At 40.6% G+C, this 20203-nt stretch overlaps 2 protein-coding genes across 2 annotated transcripts; one reads left to right on the top strand and one right to left on the bottom strand.

Moving 5' to 3' along the window:
- Positions 1 to 2620: 2620 nt before the first annotated feature.
- PSMA2 (proteasome 20S subunit alpha 2) lies at positions 2621 to 11229 on the bottom strand. The gene is made up of 8 exons (XM_074943242.1): positions 11110 to 11229; positions 7768 to 7844; positions 6961 to 7093; positions 6304 to 6426; positions 5694 to 5775; positions 4254 to 4327; positions 3124 to 3181; positions 2621 to 3041 (listed from the first exon to the last, which is right to left on the bottom strand). Exons 1-8 carry the CDS (start codon positions 11151 to 11153, stop codon positions 2925 to 2927), a joined length of 708 nt encoding a protein of 235 aa, XP_074799343.1. The 5' UTR covers positions 11154 to 11229; the 3' UTR covers positions 2621 to 2924.
- Positions 11230 to 11421: 192 nt separating this feature from the next.
- On the top strand, positions 11422 to 14902 carry MRPL32 (mitochondrial ribosomal protein L32). Its single transcript, XM_074943241.1, has 3 exons — positions 11422 to 11580; positions 13119 to 13303; positions 14252 to 14902. Exons 1-3 carry the CDS (start codon positions 11475 to 11477, stop codon positions 14504 to 14506), a joined length of 546 nt encoding a protein of 181 aa, XP_074799342.1. The 5' UTR covers positions 11422 to 11474; the 3' UTR covers positions 14507 to 14902.
- The last annotated feature ends 5301 nt before the right edge of the window (positions 14903 to 20203 follow it).

The raw sequence follows: 20203 nt of genomic DNA, 5'->3' as shown, positions 1-20203 counted from the left end.
TTGACAACTTGGAGAATGGAGAGTATGCTTATAAAATTTGTAGATTACACCAAGATGGGAGGACAGTATTAGAATTCAAAATGACCTTGATAAATTGGCAAATTTGTTTGAAATCAACAAGATGAAATTCAATATAGACAAGTGAAAAATACTTACAAAGGAAAAATAAATGCCCAAATACAAAATGGGAAATAACTGGCTCAAACAGTAATATTGCAGCAAAAGATCTCAGGATCATAGTGCATCACAAATTAAACAATAAAATTCAGTTGTAAAAAAGGCCACTATTCTAGGGTGTATGAACAGGAATGTTGTATGTAAGCCACAGGAAGTAATTGTTCCATGCTACTATGCACTGGTGAGACCTTAGGTGAAATACTCTGATGCCCAACACTGGATATGCTTTAAGAAAGATGGAGACAAAGAGGCCAGTAAAGAGCAACAAAAATGATAACAGGTTTAGAACACCTGGCCTATGAAGAAAGGTTAAAAAACTAGGTACGTTTAGTCTTGAGAAGAAAACTGAAGGGGACACCTAATCATATTCTTCAAATATATTAAGGGCTGTTATAAAGAGGACTGATCAATTGTTCTGCATATCTACTTGTCTTACCTTTACTAATTGGCTTAATCTGCAAGAAGGTTTAGGTCAGATATTAGGAAAATCCTTTTAACTATACAGACAGTTAGGTACTGGAATAGATTACCAAGGGAAGTTGTGGAGTCTCCATCACTAAAGGTTTTTAAGATCAGGTTAGGCAAACACTTGTCAGGGACCATCTAAGTATACCATGTCACACATCAGTGGAGGGGGACAGATTAGATGACTTTTTAGGTCCTTTCTAGCCCAACATTTCTATAATTCTATATAAAAGGTGAAATTCTAGAGAACAAGATAGCAGTGTGAGAGATGTGCTAGTATGCTGTTCTGCCACATAGTAGATGAAGCCTTTGAATTAGCACATTATTCTCTTCCTTTCCAAGTGGCTTTTGAGGGCACTGAAAGCATGAATTTAAGAATCATAACAACCTGCAAGGCAATTCCATCACCCAATTTTGTTTTTCTCTTCAAAAGACATTTGAGAGTGAAATTAGTGTTTCTGAGAGTAAAAGAGTAAGTGAACTGCATTGGGCGAAACACCGTGCAGTCTTTGGGACACAACTTTATTGCTGTAACATTTGTGTCAAGGCTACCGGCTACAGAAGATCCTACTTAAAGGACTCCTAATAATTTAAAAAGAACAGGAGTACTTGTGGCACCCTAGAGACTAACAAATTTAATTCTAATTTAAAACATGGCGTTAAGAAAGACCCAAGGAAGAATGTCTGGAGCACTGCCACACGAGTTAAGTAGTTTACAAGCAAGTTTCTGCAGACTAGACCGTGTGTTCTTCACCTGGTTGTTGCTTTCATACCAGCAGCCTACCAAACTAACTATCTGTCCACTCTTTTACATAAGGAAAATGGTCCTGTGTGCCTACCGCTCTTGGTCATTTTACATTTTGATGTCACTGAGAGGTATTAGTAACTTTAGGTAATCTAACAATCCCCAAATAGCACTCACTTTGAGAATCACCATAGAACAGATTACTTTGTGTACTAAAAATATATTTGCTTCTATGTTTCTTGTGTAATGCAGATTTGGAGTTCTACATAACTTTGAAATTATAGCAAAATTTATCTAAAAATAAAACACTTAAGCACCCAGTTACACACTTGTGAAATTGTGATGCACAATTTCACTGTTGCTTCTAAAGAAGTTCTTGACACAAAGTGTCCCATTACTTCATGAAAGTCAGATTAACATTTCAAGGGTACTTTACATAGTTAGCACAATTCGAGGAATAATTTAAGACATCCGTTCTCCTATCTACTGTAGAATGTTATTGATAGTACTGGAAAAATACTGTGTGCTTGATAGCTAGTAGGATCTTTATTTTCCCACATCAACTCAAACAACAGTACTTCAATTCTGAAAAATGCAAGTTCCTGAGCTATGAAACACACTCCAACAACAGAACACCTGTATTAGCAGACATGCAAGTTCAGGGCTCAATCATTCTAGTGTTCCAAAAGCAGAACTCTTACTGAACTATATGGAAAAAGAAAAGGAGTACTTGTGGCACCTTAGAGACTAACAAATTTGAGCATAAGCTTTCATGAGCTACAGCTCACTTCATCGGATGAAGCTCATGAAAGCTTATGCTCAAACTGGTTAGTCTCTAAGGTGCCACAAGTACTCCTTTTCTTTTTGTGAATACAGACTAACACAGCCGCTACTCTGAAACCTGAACTATATGGGAGATCCACACCACACCCTGGAGGACTTGGCTCATTCTGCATTGTATGTAGCAGAGATTTGATAATTCCATGTTTGGACAAATTTCACTGAACCCAATTGTTTGGGCTTTTTTATATTACACTGTAAATAAAATCCTAATGTTAAGTAATATTCACGTGCCCTCACACGTGTTTAAAAAAAACTAAATAATATCAGTTTAGTTTGGCTGGCAGAGTACATACAGCTTCAGCCTTGGAGCTTATTACTAAAATGTATGCTTCCTTAATAAAAGAATTATACTGATTGACTATTATAATTGAACTTTATATAGAAAATTAAAGACACTAACATTCTGCACAAAACTGTGCCATTTGTAAGTTTTATTCGTTAGCTTTTATAAGCTTTCATTATAACTTTTATTTTTGTACAATTTCATGTACAAAGATTCCATGTATCAATGGGAATAATTCTTTGTATTAAGATTCCAAGTATCAGTATTAGGACCAGAGCATTTGCACGGATAATATTTAAAATATCGGTCAGACAAACCATGTAGAAATGAGTATGCAGAAACTGCAAACAAAAACATTTAGTTAGCAAAAATTAAAAAGATCCATGTGAATCCACACAGTCTTGCTGACTACTAGGCTATCGCAGCCAAGTAATCCTTAACCTCAGTTGGAGTCAACCTTCTAAACCCTGCTTCATTACAGATCCCAACTTCTATGTTATCTTCTGTCATTTGCCCTTCAAAGCTTTCCTGTTGAAGAGAAAAGAGAATTTCCTTAACTATATCAATAATTTCATACAATAAAAAAACCTATTTAAGGTATTTCTCTAACCTTTAGTGTTAAGATAGCTGTGTGAATGGCATCTTCAAGTTCCAAATCTTCATTGTATCTATAAAAAAAAGAATGAGATCACAGTTCTGTATGAAGCCTAAAATATTCTCAAAGACCACTAGAATGCTCATGTATTTAGAGGTTTCAGAGTAGCAGCCGTGTTAGTCTGTATTCGCAAAAGGAAAAGGAGTACTTGTGGCACCTTAGAGACTAACCAATTTATTTGAGCATAAGCTTTCGTGAGCTTCATCCAATGAAGTGAGCTGTAGCTCACGAAAGCTTATGCTCAAATAAATTGGTTAGTCTCTAAGGTGCCACAAGTACTCCTTTTCTTTTTTCATGTATTTAGTGTCTCAGAGATGAAACCTGGATTAGAATTATTCCATTAACCTGACAGTATAGAACAAAACCACTTCAAACTTATAAAAAGATGTTGAATATAACCGGTTTGTTACACTGGACCGCTCCCCTCCTGCCCTCCAACAAACACCCCCTCATACCCAGGCGGTCAAGAAGTTTGTGCTAAGCAAGAAGAAACATTTTTCTTTCAGTTTTACTCAAACTTCTAGTATCTTCACTTGAACATTGTATTATAAATATCAGAATGTCTAAAAATACTGTAAATGATCAGAATTTCACAGCCAGATTACAATGTCTAAATTTGGCTAATACATATGTACATGTCAATATTTTAGGACAGTGGTTCTCAACTAGTGGTACAAGTACCTGGAGATACGCAGAGGCCTTCCAGGGGGCACATCAACTCATCTAGATATTGGCCTAGTTTTACAACAGGCTACATAAAAAGCACTAGCGAAGTCAGTACAAACTAAAATTTCATACAGACAATGACTTGTTTATACTGTACTATATACTATACACTGTAACCCAAGTACAATATGTTCCAATTGATTTATTTTATAGTTACATGGTAAAAATGAGAAAGTAAGCAATTTTTCATTAATAGTGTGCTGTGACACTTTTGTCTTTTTATATCTGATTAGGTAAGCAAGTAGTTTTTATGTGAGGTGAAAGTTGTGCATACACAAGACAAATCAGACTCCTGAAATAGTCTGGAAATATTGAGAGCCACTGTTTTAGGAGTTCGATTGGTAATGCAGAAGCGTTACCTTTTTTCAAGGAAAGTTTTTCCATTCACATAATTTTTTCCCATTGCTGTTGCCTTCCATGCAAAGTAAGCCCCCTGGATAGATGAAAACACATTAAACAAATTACATGAAAACAATTAAATCTAACACTTACTAATCACTCAACTGATTTGTAAACTAAAATACAATAGTTTCTTATGAAAACTTTTTGGTTTGGATATTTAGGGCTCCTAATATGTATACAAGGCTCTGAAAGAGGTTTTGAGGACTGGCTATTAAACGTCTGCTGCTAAGAAAGTATCTTAAATAAAGGAATATTTCTACTATGTACTTTCAGTTGACTTTTTACCCCTTCCTTGAAAGGTTAATTTGATGAAAAAACAGTGATTAAAAACAATTTCGATTTGTGGTTGTTTGAACAGAGGAAGTTTTTACACTATTGGGAAAGATGGGATGCCTCCACTTTCTATTACAGTGCGTTTTAGGTTATTTTTTATGATAAATGACAAATTGCACAGCTGTTTTGTAATGCATTGCTTAAATGATATATAATTATTGTTGCCCTTAATCTGAGCAAGAACTCTTTTTAATGTCAGTGGAAGTTGCATGCATAAAAACAAGATAAAATATACTCAATCTCACTTTTCCAACGCAATAAAGCCTTTGGAATTTTACATTAATATGTTAGGTACAGTTCAGTTTAGATTCCATCAAGAATCATTACTATGACTTCATTAAATACTAGAGGTGTGTGAACAATATATTTCTTGGTTTTCTGCCAATTCTGATAAGTCGAGGTGGGGGGGGGGGGGGAATCAGTTTTGTATCAAACCAGGAACAAAATTTCTGAGAATTCCAAAGTTAAAAATAAAATAAATAAAAAATACACTTCAGGTCACACTAAACGTTTTTGTTCTACATAAAATTAAATGTTTTGATTTTGAGCTTTTTTAAAAACACTTGAATTTTTAAAAATAAAATTGAAGGAAATTTCAAAATAAGTTGTTTCAAACTGAAAAAGCAAAATTTTATGTTTAAAAGTACTGAAATTAAATATTTTGACTGGGGGGGAGTGTCTTTTTCAAGTGAACTATTTGGCAAAATTAACAAATTCATGAAACGCTTCAGTGTTGTCAAGTCTGCATTTTTCACCCAAAAAAGTTGGTGAAAATTGAAAAATTTTCACCCAGTTCTATTAAATACAAGTAGTAATTAAAAAAAGCTTGGTCACAGAACAGTGGATTTGCAAAAGGAGTTTACAGTCCTGCACTGCAAGTGTAAATTAATAATTTTGATCACGTTCCACGTGAAATAGGTGAAATCTGATCGCCTCTTAAGGTGATCAACTTTTTCCAGTGTCCAAAGTCTCCCTGCCCTGACGGTATCTCACAAGCACACAACACTTTGAACATCGCTCTACAAGCCAAACGCTCAATTATTTTACAATTGCAAGATACTTACAGATGGATCAGACTGAAATAGATACGGTCGCCCCTCATTCCAACCACATATCAACAATGATACTCCAAAAGGACGTACACCACTACAGGGAGAGAAAGAAAAAACCCACAACCATTACTTAAATCTAAAATTATCTATTTTAAAAGTTCTTAAGACCATCCTTAAATGTATCATTTGTTTTCCCAATATTCATTTTTATAACTAAATTAGCCATTATCAAACTGCCTCCTCACAATCTAATCAAGATGGATTATTTACTAGGGTTATCTTGTCCATTTTAGCATTGTAATACACAAGAGAACTTCACTATGAGAGAATGAGAGAACGGGGGAAGTCCATAGTCCAGAAATGGAAAATATATGGGGATCTTTGACCTTCACGCTTTCAAGACACTTAACAGTACATTCCATCCACTGCCACATGGCCAGTTAGTAGTTCCCCTCTCACCCACACTACAATGACATTTCTTGACAAAGAAAGGTCCTCCCTCTCTTTTAGACATAAAATGTTTAATTGTCAACTAACAGCAAACACTTCCACAGCATCTTTCACCTCCACATCAGAAAACACCTTACGAACACCATCATGAGTTAGATTAAGAACTATTTACCCAGACTGTGTGTACTCCTGCATCACAGATGCAATCCTCTGTACTAGCTGAGCTGTTGGAATGGGCTCGTGGTAGACCAAGTAATATTGCTGGGCAAGCTTCCGAGCTCTGTGCACAAGTACTCTACAAAAGAGCAAAACCAAAAATTTTAATTATAGGAAAAAGCTAAAACTATGACAGTTTAGCTAAAAGTTCTATAATATCAACATAGTACTAAACAATTCTGCATTTTCAGTGCCACAGTGATTTAAGGAAACGAATACATGTGTTCCACTGGGATATATTATGCTCCAACTTAGAAGTCACCCTGAGACATAAGGAAATATGAAACCGTCCTTGATTTGAAATAATTTCTACCATAAAAGTTTGATTCTCTATTTTTTATTCAATTAAGTATAAATGTTTTTATATTTATGATTCAATTGTTAAGATATTGTTTGTGTTAAGAAAAAATTTATAACATTATATTACACACCACCAGTACAGTTAACCATTAAGAGACAACTGATCGCTTTAATATTCTTGGGGAAATGGATGAGAGAGAGCTGGGAGATCAGAAAGGCCTATTTGCACCAGTGCCTTCAGTTTTTGTGAATTACAAGATCTAAATGAAGACCAATACAAACACCCTCTCAAACAGAAGGAATGTTCTCATACCTGTAATCCGGACCCATGCCACTATACACCAGGCCTATATGTTTAGTAATTGATTCTACTTTGTGTACACTCCTTTCATCATAGAGGATGGATTTCTGTTTCTTCTCAGTTGCCAACACCACACCATTTGCAGCTAGAAAGAAAAAGATACATTTTTATGTTTATATATTCAATATAAAAAGGCTGTCAAACAGCTGAAGCACAAAACAGTTTTGATAGCATGTGAAAAATTTTCCCTCCTTCCCACAGCTTTAAGATTTACGTTAGCATGTTAAGCAGTCATCCTTGAGAGAAGTTACCCCATCATACATAGGTGCCGAGCATACCTCCTTTATCCCTCTTATTTAAAATGTACATAAGGAAGTTGTAGCAATTGATACATTAGGTGTAACTGTTATGTAAACTAGTTCAAAACTGGACCTACCCACCCAAGGATTAGGAATCAGAGTAAAAATGTTTATTTCTATTAAACCTCCCTCTAAATTAGAATATTTACTCAAAATGTATATTCTTCATAAATGTATACAGTATTTATATTCTCCTCATCCTTCCCCTTTTTAAAATTGTTTCTCTGGAAATCAACGTTTGGAGATATTATGCCAACCAAAGGCAAATAATGCAATTCCATGCCATTTTATAAATCACCTTTCCCTAGATCACAGCAGAGTAACTAGGAAATATGCATTTTCAAATAGCCAAAAGTCTACTGAGATCCTCCCTACAGACAATGCATCATAATAAAACCCAGAGCCTTGAATCTAGCACTGATTAGTTACATCTTAATATACCTTTGAAAATTTCTTATACCTTTAATTCCAACTGATGGGGCCCCTCCAGCGACCGCTGCCAAAGCATATTCAATCTGAACAAGTTTACCAGAAGGACTAAAAAGGAGAACACATACAATTCAGTCATAAGATACTTTATATGAAAGTAAGTCTGGAAGTCTCACTCTAGCTGAGGGGTTCTCAAGCTGGGGGTTGGGACCGCTCAGGGGGTCATGAGGTTATTACATGGGGGGTTGTGAGCTGTCAGCCTCAATCCCAAACCCTGCTTTGCCTCCAGCATTTATAATGGCATTAAATATATTTAAAAAGTGTTTTTAATTTATAAGCAGGAGTTCGCACTCAGAGGCTTGCTGTGTGAAAGGGGTCACCATACAAAAGTTTGAGAATCACTGCTCTAGCTTGTAGAGGACCTGGACTGGTTTACCATAGTTTTGCTGTTGCAGAATTCTGTCATGAATCTTCTGTGCCACCTACTTGCACTATATCTGGTGAAAATTTTTTTCTAGAAACCAAGTAAAACATAAGGAAGCAGGTCCCAAAAGCACAAGTTCCCTTCTTTTCAACTTTACTCTATTTTATTTTCAATTATTAAGTAGAGCCTTGCAAACGCAAGTGTATCTGCTTTATATCCATGGACATTTTTGCGGATAACAGCTTGGATGCAGATAAAAATTTTGTATTCGCACAGGGCTCTGGAACAGATGGAGGCTTCCCACAGCTGCCAATGTGGCTCTCCCCGACATGCAGGGGGAGCTCTTGGAGCCCCAGTCCAGCCATGGTAAGAACCAAGTGGTCAGCTGGGGCAGAATCGTGGACCCTCCACCCGCCCTCAGCCAGGCGGGGACACGGCCACTGGCTGCTCTCAGCCCTCCTCCCTTCCCACGGCAGCCCGCTGGCCTGGCTGGGGGAAAGGAGAGTGGGGAAGAAGAGGGGGAGGGGTCCGCCAATGTGAAAAGTGGACTGGCAACCCCCCCCAAGGTCACTGCTGCACGGTGACCTGTGGAGCTGTTTAGAGCCCTGCATATCTGTGGATATCAAAGGATATTCACAGCCATTTTTTATGGATTGCACATTGGATGTAGATACACATTTTTATATATGTGCAGGACTCTATTAATAAGGTATTTGCACTTAATTTAATGGTCTCACTTAGAAACAGGGCATGGGTTCTTGGCAAACAGGAAGCAGAAGATGCAAGAGACTGTCAAATCTTTTTTTATTATTATTTTCATAGTCTGCTTTTACCATACAGATTTTTGAAGGAAGGTGTGGGCATCACCACATTACAAACAACTGAAAAATACTTATTCATCCTCAGTCATAAACTAGGGAATTGCTTTGTGTGGGTTTACAAACCTGGCAGTTCAGCACCAACCCTTACTGAATGGTGATGAAAAAAATTCTACAGAAGGGTGAATAAAACAAATCACTTGTTTCAGGCTTAAAGTGAATTTGTTTATAAAGGGTCAACTTAGTGCTTACCCATTAGGCTTAAAATAACTAGACTTTTTGGAACAACAAAACAACAACAACAACAGGTAGACCTTTATCTAACCAAGTGATTACGTAAACTGAGTGGCCATCCAATGTACTGTTTATCTGATCTGTTGAATTACACTTTAAAACTGGTGGTCTTGTCCTCTTTGTGGTCAAAGAGAGCACTGTACTTCTTGTAGGAATAGAAGTCAGCCCTATGTACTTGGCCAAGTCTTCCCTTCACCCAACCACCCTTTTACAGTGTGCGGCCTTCCAGCCCAGAAGTAGCTGCATTTAAATGGTGCTAAATGTATGTAGTTTGTGCAACTTTTTAGGGGACAATTATATAGATAAAATATTAATATGCGGTTTGTGATCCTGCACCTATGGATTTTAGAAAAGTAACCCAGAGAACAAGAATCTACTTCTATGCTTTTGCCTATGAATTATAGGAGAAGTAAATACCACAATATGCATTTTGAGTTCTCCTACACCTTGTCCTTAACACAACACACAAAAAGGGCTATGACCACTGGCAAACAGATCTGTACGTATAATACTGGACAATGCATAAGAACAGATCTGTTTTTGGACTGTGATAAATGACATAAAGAACAGTCAATGTGATGTAAAGGACAGTGACTTGTAGTATTAGTTTTAGTGTGTGTGGACATGTGTTTTAGAGAAACAAAAGCCAAGTAGATTTGAAGTAAGTTTCAGGAAATACAGTAGCTGTTGTGTGTTAAAAGTTTGTGATTCCATTAGGAAATACGATATCCAAACTATGGTGAAACATTCAGTACATTAAGCTACAGATCTTAATGTGTCTAATATGCACATCCAAAAAAGCCCCCGTAAAACAATGAAGGGGAAATTCTATATTTAATACAGAAATGCTTCATCTGCTGAATTTCAATAAAGTTTAGGTCAACACTGTGCAACCCTAGGGTGCCTCCCTCTCATAAGGCACTTTATAGCGCAGCAGATTCCTGCTTTCGGTTTCTGTTTAAAGCAGCTTTCTTAAAAACAAAAGCCTCCTTCCTCTCTTGGCTTATGTAAAGCGGGTATACTTGTAAAACTTGATTTCTGCTCAAGACACAAAGCGAGACAGGGAGGCAGCCCAGCGAGGCGGGGGGTTGGATTTTCTTTAAGTTTGTGTTTAACGTGTCCGCCTTCCCTTCCCACTTCATACGAGTCCACGCACACGGGGCAAGCTCCCTGCCGCGCGCGGCAGCCAGACATGCCCCGGAACCCCACCGCGGAGCGCGCAGGCAGGGCGGCGCCTGCCAGTCGCAGGGGGCGCTCCGCGCTCCAACCCCCTGCGAAGGGCTCGCGTCCCTGTCCACCCCTGCGCCGCTTTCTCAACCGGTCCGCGGGAAAGCAGGGCCCGGCTTCCCCAGCTGCTGACCGGCCAGAGAAGCCCCGCGCTGACTCGCAGCCTCACCGCCGCGGGGCCAAACCCGTCCCCCAGGGGCGGGGAGCGAGGCCCCGGCAGGCTGGGGTGCTGCCTGGTTGCAACGGCGCTGAACTCCGCTCACTGCAGTGGCAGCGCCGGGGCAGGATCGGGACCCCGCGCCAGGGGAACGGGGGGGGGGGCGAGCGGCTGAGGCGGAACCCAGGCGCCCGGCTCCTACTTCCCGGTCAGACAGGGCGGCCCGGCTGACAAGTGAAAACCGCCTCGCCCGCCGGCCCCATCTACCTCCCGCGGCCAGGCACCCACCGGAGGAGGGGCCCGGACCCCGGGGTGGAGATGGGGGAGGGGCGATGACTTTGCAAATCCCCCCCCTCCCCACGCTGCCGCCCGGGCCGGGCCAAGCCAGACCCCGAGCCCGAGCCCCCCGCAGCAGCGCGGAGACCGGTGCCGCTGCCACCTCCCCACCGCTACCTGAATGTGGTGAGGGAGAAGCTGTAGCCGCGTTCCGCCGCCATCTTGGTCCGAGCGCCGCCGGCCTGAGTCACCTCCCCGCGTACGCCGATTCCGGCCCCTAATTGGCGGAGACTGGGAGGCTGCGCAGGAATGCCTCTTTTTCACGCGATAAATAGCTTCCCAGGGGGCGGTAGCTAGGCATGCTGGGGCTTGTAGTCCGACAGCGGTGGGGAGGGGTGCGCAGGGAACGCTGGGAAGGGCAGTCCTACGCCCTGGAGCCTGGCGGGCGGGGGAGGAGTAGGAGACGGAGACTCACTTTCCCAGGCTGCCCCGCGGCCTCGCCCGAGACCGGGCAGCCTCTCTGTCTGCGCCGAGAAGGGAAGATGGCGGCGCTGGTGGTTTTCTGGTTTCCGGCTCGCGGGCTCATGCGGCGCTGCTGGGGGCAGCTGGAGCGGAGCCTCCTGCGGGGGCTGCCCGGCCCCCCCTGGGGTAGGTAGAGCCCGGGCGGTGTTTCAGCCCGTTGCGTCGGATCCCCCGCGCCAGGCTCCCGGTATCGGCGGGGAGAGAACTGGGCATTGCCCCCTTCAGAGGTGCAGGCTCCTGAAGCTGCCCTGCCTGGGCTGGGCGCCTCCCGCCCGCAGTCCCGAGCTCCCCGTTTGCAGGCGCTGACCGATCCCGCCCCCCCGACCGGGCATTATCGTCCCTGCCTCACCGATGGGGAGCTGAGGCACCGCCAGAGCAAGTGGCTTCCCTCGGGAAGTCTGGGGCAGAGCCAGAACTGACCCATTTCCTCTGAGCCTCGGTCCAGTAGCTTAGCAAGACCATTTCCCAGTCCCTGTTCCCTCGCAGTGCGGGCTGGATGCCTGTCTGATCAGAAAGATGGGATTTCTAACCAGCAGTGGGGTGCAGTTCTGGAACAGCCTTCCAAGGGGAGCAGTGAGGGCAAAATAACCTAATGGGGTTCAGTGCTGAGCTTGATAAGTTCATGGAGGGGGCGGTATGAGGAGACTGCCTACAAGGGCAGGTAGCTGATCTGTGACTGCTAGCAGCAGCTGTGATGAGACACTAGATGGGCATGGTTCTGAATTACATCAGAGAAGTCTTAAGCATCTGGCTGGTGCATCTTGTCCACATGCTCGGTCTAACTCATCACCATATTTGGGGTCAGGTAGGAATTTCCCCCTGGGTCAGATTGCAGACACCTGCGGGTGGGTGAGTGTTGCCTTCCTCTGCAGTATGGGGCACGGGTCACTTGCAGGTTTCATGGTGGATTCTCTGTAATTTGGAGTCTTCAAATCATGATTTGAGGAGTTCAGTAACTCAGCCAGAGGTTATGGGTCTATTACAGGAGTGACTGGGTGAGGTTCTATGGCCTGCAATGTGCAGGAGGTCAGACTAGATGATCACGGTGTTCCCTTCTGACCTTAAAGTCTATGAGTCTATAAATCCAACCATGGGGACTATTGACATCTGAAAGACTGGATGAGGTCAGTTTACAAGCATGTGTAACCACCCCCATTTTCCTCAACAGAATTGAACCCAGGGAAGAACTAGGCTGTATGGTGGTAGTTGTGTGTGAATAGGAATCTTAACTGTACTTTTTGTGAGTTTTGTAGGTTTGTGGCTTGTATTTTCTTGTGGTGCTACAGTTTTTTTCAGAGATAAATAGGGAGACTTAAAGTTAATATTTCCTGGTTTTCTAATGTTAGAGTTTAGGGTTTTGAAGTCCAATTTTCCAGAAGGATATGGGAAAAGAAGGGTATTGTTGCATAGCAGAAACCTGAACTGTATGTTAATGAAGTTTTTTGTAATTTAATTCAATTTTTGTATAGTCCCTGGCTATTCTACCTCTTTTTATAACATTACAAGTTTAACTTTTATTAAGTTGAGGTCAGCAGAGCCATGCTTATGTCAATTGCACTATTTTAATTCGCCATTTAACATATTTTTTAAAGCATTGGGTTCGATGAACTGAACTCAGTAGGTGTAGGCTATTTCTGATGAATTTTTTTTCTTGTTTTCTGAAGCACCAGCATTGGCTGTTCAGGCTCCAGCCACTCTTCCTGATCCACTGGAAGATATTAGGGAAGAAAGTAACAAGGCTCCAAACTTCTTAGATAGCATCTTTTGGATGGCAGCTCCCAAGAAGAGACGTACTATTGAGGTGAACCGCTGCAGACGAAGAAACCCTAGTAAACTTATAAAACTCAAGGTAATCTGTCAGATTTCTATTGGCTTTCCCATCTCATTCATTGCAAATAACTGTTTTTAAATAATGCACAACATGTTTATAAAACATTTACTTTGTGCTCATCATTTTCTAAAGCTCAAAAAAGATAATATTCCTTGATGGTGAGAACACCTTGAAAAACCTCTCTGGAAATTCTCTATAAGTATATTTAAAATATTTATGCCACTGAAAGTACATTCTAAATGATACAATCAAAATATGCAACCTTAAACTACATTTTAAAATAAGAGTACAGTTGAGATCGAAACCAATAAAATATGAAATCTCTTTATACCTCTGTTTGAGTGAAATGCCTAAATATCCTGCACATCAAGATGAGCTTGTGTGTTCTGGAGCCCTGGAAACATTACCAGGCATAATACTTCAGCCATTGACTTCAAAGGTACTTCTTGTGATAGTAAACACTTATCCCAGTGGTCATTTTGTAGTATCAAGTCCTTAACTTTTGGCATGAGTATCTAGAAATTTTGCAAATTAGTAAGAGAACAAAACCCCAAAACACAAAGTTGATTCACTTAGTTCTTAATTTTATACTTGATGCTATACAAATAAATGCAACCGTGATATGTTTTAAAGCCTTTGTAATATGAAATTGCACTACAGTTCTCTACCACTAAATCTTTTGCTTTTAAGTTTTTAAGTGGGGAGAGATGCTAGGTTCTTTTTTTTTTTTTTTTTGTGATGACTAGTGGGCCTGCATATCTGTAACATTTGAATTTGCATGGAAGTATTACATGTGGTTGCTTGTAGGAAAATCATATATCTCACAAAAATTGAAATGCGATTTAATGGAACAAATAGCTATTGGTCATTATTTTCACCCCAACATCTCTTAGCATTTTATGAAGTTCTTCCCTGTTTGTACCAACTTCTTCACTTCTAAACTTTCCTTGTTTTGTTATCTTTTAGACGAATATAGATGTTTGTCCTAAATGTGGCAATCTGAAACAGAAGCATGTCCTTTGTGGCTATTGTTACAAAAAAGTTAAAATGGAAACTGGTCTCATAAGGATCCAAATAAAGGAAAAGGAAGCAGGGCCATTTAATGCTCCCACTGTAGAGACTGTAGTCTTATATGAGGGAGAGAAGCCCACAGAACGAGATGAAGGCAAGCGGATCATTGAAAGAAACAGAAAACGTCCAAGCTGGTTCACACAGAATTGATTCCACGGAACTATAGAACTCCATGTTGTCAAAAACAGTTGATACTGCAGGAAAGAAGAAAATGATGATCAAGAACATTCAGTTTTTTAGTTCATTTAATGCTAAGATGGGAAGCTGTCACCTTTTGGAAAACCTACTTCAAAAACATTTCCTTTATGTGGGATTGAATGTCATTGCCATGTGTGGCAGTGGGAAACATCTGAATGTAATAGCATTGTAGTTGTAAAAAGAGAGAGAAAATCAAGAACAATTTTATGTTGAGGTATACGCTTATTGCACGTTAAGTGCAACATTGCTTTAATGCTATACTACTGTAAATTTAAATAATGATTTTTATGTAATGGAATAACATAAAGTACATTCACAGCTGTAAAATAAAGTATATTAAGTTCTGTAGGGAGAGCTATTTCTTTCTTTTTTCTTTCTTATTTAATTTATTTATTTATTTATTTTAACTGCTACTCTGAAAAAGTTGTCTGGCTTTTCAAAATTCTTTTGATTAGATCCCAAGAATATTAACTGAGAAGAATCAACTTTAACAATGTATGGGGAGCAGGGGTGATTTTTCAAGTTGGGTCTCCTATGAAATGGAATTGTTTTGAGCTGGGAATTTCATTGAGTGTTTAGAGCAAGTCATCTAACATCTCTGTTTCACAAGATGTGAAACAGAAACTTATCTTGGAGGAATATTATGTGGCTATTAGTCATTGTAAAGTACTTTAGAATCCTTGGATGAAAGCACAAACATTAATATTAAGTATACTCACTGGAAACATATTTTGTAAGGACATTAGCAAATGGTAGGCCACAGCCATAAGACTTGATCAGGTAAGCCACAGCTGATTGATCTATAGTTGTCCCAGTTAACCAGGTCCCGACTGTTTTGAGGGCCAATCTGCATTCTCCATGCTGAACGTTTTTGGGGTGGGAGAAGAGAGTACTTTGCAGTGCATATGATGCATGTCTCAGGCTGTTGTTACTCTCTGCAAGGAGAATGCAAAACCACCCTGCCCTGGCAACTGTTGCTTTCCAGTGCCTTCAGTTACAGCAGTCAACTGAATCCTCACTTTTCCTATTACAGTGGTGATCTGATATTAAGACTGAGACTGATTTACTGTTTAAATGTGGATTTTTTTTCCCTGCTAGGTACTCTAAAATGCTGCACTTGCTTTGGATTATTTTGAAAATTCATGTGCTCCGTGATGGCTCAGGGAAGGGTTAGTGATCCAAATTTGAAGTCATTTAAGCAAAGGATTCCTGAGATATGGCGCACATCCATGTCCCCTCCCTGAAAAATGGTACATCTCAAGAGGACAGAGTTAAGGTACACATCAGCCTCACTCTGCAACTTTAACTCTTTATTTCTTGGCTTTCAGAGGTTTAAGTGTAGGTGTACTCAGAATTCTGGAAAGGCATGTGACACTGCCAGTTAACCTTAACTTTGTGTTAACTTATGTTTTTTGGGCCATGAATAGGCTTCTATCCTAGCTGATGACCTCTTAAACCCAATGGACTGGGATGAGGACAGGTGTAAGGATGGGATATCCTCAAGTCAGATCATGCAGACTGACCTGCAACCCTCAGGCCAGAGAAGGAATGAGTAATGATGGAGGTGAGCCAGCAGTCACTTAGCATGGCCCTATTCAGGCCAGAAATTACTTGAATCCTTTCTTTTGTGTCCAGCCTAAAACCACTCCAAATCCCATCGGGTCTTTCTGACTCTCTAGCACTCTCGTAATTCCACAGTTCTTTGGCTTCATCTGTGGCAACACAGAATGGAAGATTTTTTTGGTGCCAAAGATGGAAGGGACGAGAACGTGGAAATGGGGGGGAGGAGGAAGGGGATAGGGTGGAGAAAGTGATTAGATTTTTTTTTTTTTTTTCCCCTTTTGAGGGGAGATACAGATTTATTTGGGGGAGGGATCAGAAGAGTGAGTTTGTTTTGCCTGTCAGTAGGATTTTTAGGCCACTCATGTACAGAGCCTAGAGTTACACCTTGCTGTATTTTTGAGTGATGCAATGTAATGGACAGAGAGGTGTTGCAATAACCTGCTGAACAGAAATGGGAGCTGTGACAATAAAGTTCGAAAATCTCATATAGATAATATATCACAATCTACAAGTTGTATTTGTGTAATCTGAAGTGTGTTGGCCATTTAGTAAAGTCCTGTAGTGGTTTGGAAGTATTCTATTGCAGGGTGGGGGGGATCTAAAATGCTTGTCGTTTGGTGCTTCTAATAATTCAGGTGTATTTTTGAGTCACAGCAGTAGCTCATGTTTGGCAGAGGTGAATTACAATATGCAGAGAGGGCTCCTGCAAGATCCTTATGTATATTGTATGGCAAGAGCTGATGGTAATTGAAACAAAATACACTTATTTAAAGCACTAGGTGGCAGAGGAGCTCTAGATTTATGGCACATGATAAATAGTAGCTGAAGATATTTCTGACTGATACAGACCTGAAAAAGAGCTCTGTGTAAACTCGAAAGTTTATCTCTCTCACCAACAGAAGTTGGTCCAATAAAAGATATTCTCTCCCACCTTGTCTCTAATACCCTGGGATCACAACAACTCTACATAATACAGTCAAAGGCAGCTTTAAGAAATACATGTCTGTAGAAGTGATAGATGTGTAGATAGACAATTTGATAACTACAAAAGAAAAATACGATAGTTGTCATTGAACACAAGCTTATCTACAGTAGTTCACTGTTTTGTGTCAACTCAATTAGGCCTATGCCAAGAAACTTTAATGCCCGGGCCTCTGCATTTGTATATACTTCTGCTTACTACTGGATGGATTATGAAAACTGATCTTGTATTTCAGTTTCCCCTACTACTTTTTTTAATCTCAAATATAGATGCCTGAAAAAACTCTGCTGCTTGTATGCTGCACATGCTTGTCATTGTACTTACACAGCCAAAGAGACCTATAAGTGACAGGTCACTACAAGATAGCATTATTGCAAGGAATTTCCTTAGACAAATACAGGTTTAATGATCAAGGTCCAAGCAGCCATCAAGAAGTGGAGGGGATGGTGAAACAGCATGGAGTTCAGAAGGATTGTTCCTCAGAAATGAATTCAGGAGGAGCAGCACTTCCTTATAGCCCCCCTTACCTCTAACCTATACTGAGTCACTGTCAGAATATGCCATCCTGCAGGCCCAAGAGGAAGTGAAATCTCGGAAAGGGACAGGCAGTGGGAGGGGCCAGAAGCAGAGTAGAGACAGGGTCAAGTTTTGCTATTGAAATTGGGGGTTGCCTGGGTATTACTGAGACAGACTTTAATCCACTGTGTTATCTTATTTAAAGGACAAATGCTGAAGGGTTGACACCTTGACTTCTCTTGGACTTCAAACCTGTGTTCTGTTTTTCAGTACAAATCAGATAGACATGTACCTGTGATAATGCTTTGGAAGCTAATGGTGAATCAACAGACAGAGCTGGAAACTGATTAAAGGTGCATGCAATGAATATTTTAAGTTTCAGTCTATGCTTAGGCTGACTAGGGTTTGGAACAGGAACAGCATTGGTATTTTGGGGGGAATGGATTTAAGCGCTCCATGAGATGTGAAAACAGTGACCACCCATCCTACAGCTCTGGTGTGTATCATACTTCATGCTCCTCTGAAGCTTGGTACTTGTGGGGGACATTGCAATAAATCTTGTGGCTCCTGCATTCAGTGCGACATTCCAAGGGTAAATCAAGCTTCTGTATGAATAGAGATAATGGGCAGAACGTCATTACAAATCTTGTATAGTATACAAAACACTGAAAACTGCAATGATATGATATTTTAAAAAATTATTTCTCAATGACCAGAAACATTATTGTGAAGGGCTTATTTGGCGATGTGGCTTACAACTATTTTCTATTATGACATAGTTCTAGACCATGATATTACATGAATTATTTCCACCACAGCTCAGGATTTTGAGCAGACTGTTAGAAAGATGGATTTTGTCATTCTGTAATCTGGGATTAATATTAAATACAAAGAATAATGATTTTAAAGAGGCTCTAGCAAGTAGTTTAAGCCCCAAAACTGACCTGTTCTGTTCTTGTAGGAAATGTATAAATATTAATTCTAAATGGATCTAATCATGAAGCCCTTACTCCATCTTCACTTATTCTCAATTCAGGCAAAACTTCTGGGTTTGGTCCAGTTATTTGTTTATGTATTTATATATATAATTAATTTAATATATTTCAGAGTCCATAAGCCTGGCCCAACGTTTTGCAAAGCTGCTTGAATGACCTTTCTTATGCATGGTGAAAGTGAGCTATTTCTAGGAGTGGGACAGAAGTCTGAGACATCACCCACCCCTGAAATATTTTGGTGGTTCTGGCCCTATGATGCTTTAGGAGTTCACTGAGACCAGTGAGGGGTTGTGTCCCACCTGCCTTGTAACCGTGGGTGTTTCTGCGCTGTGCAGCTTTGTCTCAGAGCCCTGACAGCAGCAGCCTGCCTATAGCACAGTGACCTCCCCTGGCTTCCAACCTGGTTACTCCAGGCAGGGTGACACCAACAGCCCTCCAGTCCTGAGTCTACCATAAACCATCTCTGCTGCAGTGATTTATTTTATTTATAATTATATGGTAAACATGAGAAAGTAAGCAATTGTTCAGTAATAGTGTGCGGTGACGCTTTTGTATTTTTGTCTGATTTTGTAAAGTAGTTTTTAAGTGAAACTTGAGGGTATGCAAGATAAATCAGACTCTTGAGAGGGGTACAGCAACAACCTTATATTACCCCTAGTCCATTGCCGCAAGAGTCAGGATGAAGCCTGGCTGTTCAGACTCTTCCTGTTCTTCCCTTCTCCCTGTCAACTCTTATGTAAATGGAGCTTCCGTTGTTTAGATTCCATCATGCTTAATTTATGTTGGAGACAGATAGCTGTCCATCATGTCTGGGAGAAAACCTCTTTCTCCCTTTGTTTGGTCACAGACTTTAAAGCATACTATCAGTAAGTACCCATAACTCCTCATATAGTCTTAATACATACATTTCACAATGATATTAATTACCAGTGTGTCATTGGCTTTCATAAAAGGCCTTACTTGATACTTTTATAGTACAGTAATAGTGTATATAATTTGATTCAATTGCCTATTCTTTGGGGTTCAGACCCTCTATTCTCCCCCTGGGGTGCTTGGACCCTGATTGTCACAGGCCCCAAATTCCTCCTGCCTGTTTTTTTGGCCTGCACAAGTGAGAATGGCAGAAGGGAAGGCACCAGTGCTTGGGAGTGGAGAAGGGAAGGTGGAGATAGAGAAGGTGCAGTGGGTGAAAGGAAACCTCATGGGTCGGGGGTAGAGATAAAAATCATAAGGCCATCTTGAATTCTAAAGCACAACTAGGCATCCATCTTGTAAGCCCTTCTTGTCCCCTCCTAGTTGTAGTTTGGTGCCATTTTTGTTTTGGTGGGAAATGACAGTAGCTGTCAATCACCTAATCTAGTGATCTAGCTGTCAATCACCTAGTGACCAAAGGTCTATATAAGGCAGTGTTCAGATCAGATCGGGGCTGCCCATCTGAGTAGTAGAGTCTGGTGAAGACAAACTCGGTAACTCAGGGTAAGCCATTCACCCCATAAGGGTTACTTGAAATAGGGAATACACATACTCGCATGCATCCGATCCATCTTTTAGAGGATCTGCTTACTACACGCACGACGACGCAAAATAGAGAAT

The sequence above is a fragment of the Natator depressus genome, chromosome 2 (assembly GCF_965152275.1).
Source record: "Natator depressus isolate rNatDep1 chromosome 2, rNatDep2.hap1, whole genome shotgun sequence".
NCBI classification, from domain to species: Eukaryota; Metazoa; Chordata; order Testudines; family Cheloniidae; genus Natator; species Natator depressus.
The sequence above is the reverse complement of the archived record's forward strand: the minus strand, read 5'-3'. Positions and strand labels throughout refer to the sequence as shown.

What these genes read in the sequence shown, in the direction of transcription:
- MRPL32 (XM_074943241.1), top strand. Translation starts at nt 11,475, where the DNA reads ATGGCGGCGCTGGTGGTTTTCTGGTTTCCGGCTCGCGGGCTCATGCGG. An exon ending in GCTGCCCGGCCCCCCCTGGG is followed by an intron (nt 11,581 to 13,118) that starts GTAGGTAGAGCC and finishes TGTTTTCTGAAG; the next exon opens with CACCAGCATTGGCTGTTCAG. An exon ending in GTAAACTTATAAAACTCAAG is followed by an intron (nt 13,304 to 14,251) that starts GTAATCTGTCAG and finishes GTTATCTTTTAG; the next exon opens with ACGAATATAGATGTTTGTCC.
- PSMA2 (XM_074943242.1), bottom strand. Translation starts at nt 11,153, where the DNA reads ATGGCGGCGGAACGCGGCTACAGCTTCTCCCTCACCACATTCAG. An exon ending in CCCATCAGTTGGAATTAAAG is followed by an intron (nt 7,094 to 7,767) that starts GTATAAGAAATT and finishes TTTTCTTTCTAG; the next exon opens with CTGCAAATGGTGTGGTGTTG. An exon ending in CAGCTATCTTAACACTAAAG is followed by an intron (nt 3,042 to 3,123) that starts GTTAGAGAAATA and finishes TCTCTTCAACAG; the next exon opens with GAAAGCTTTGAAGGGCAAAT.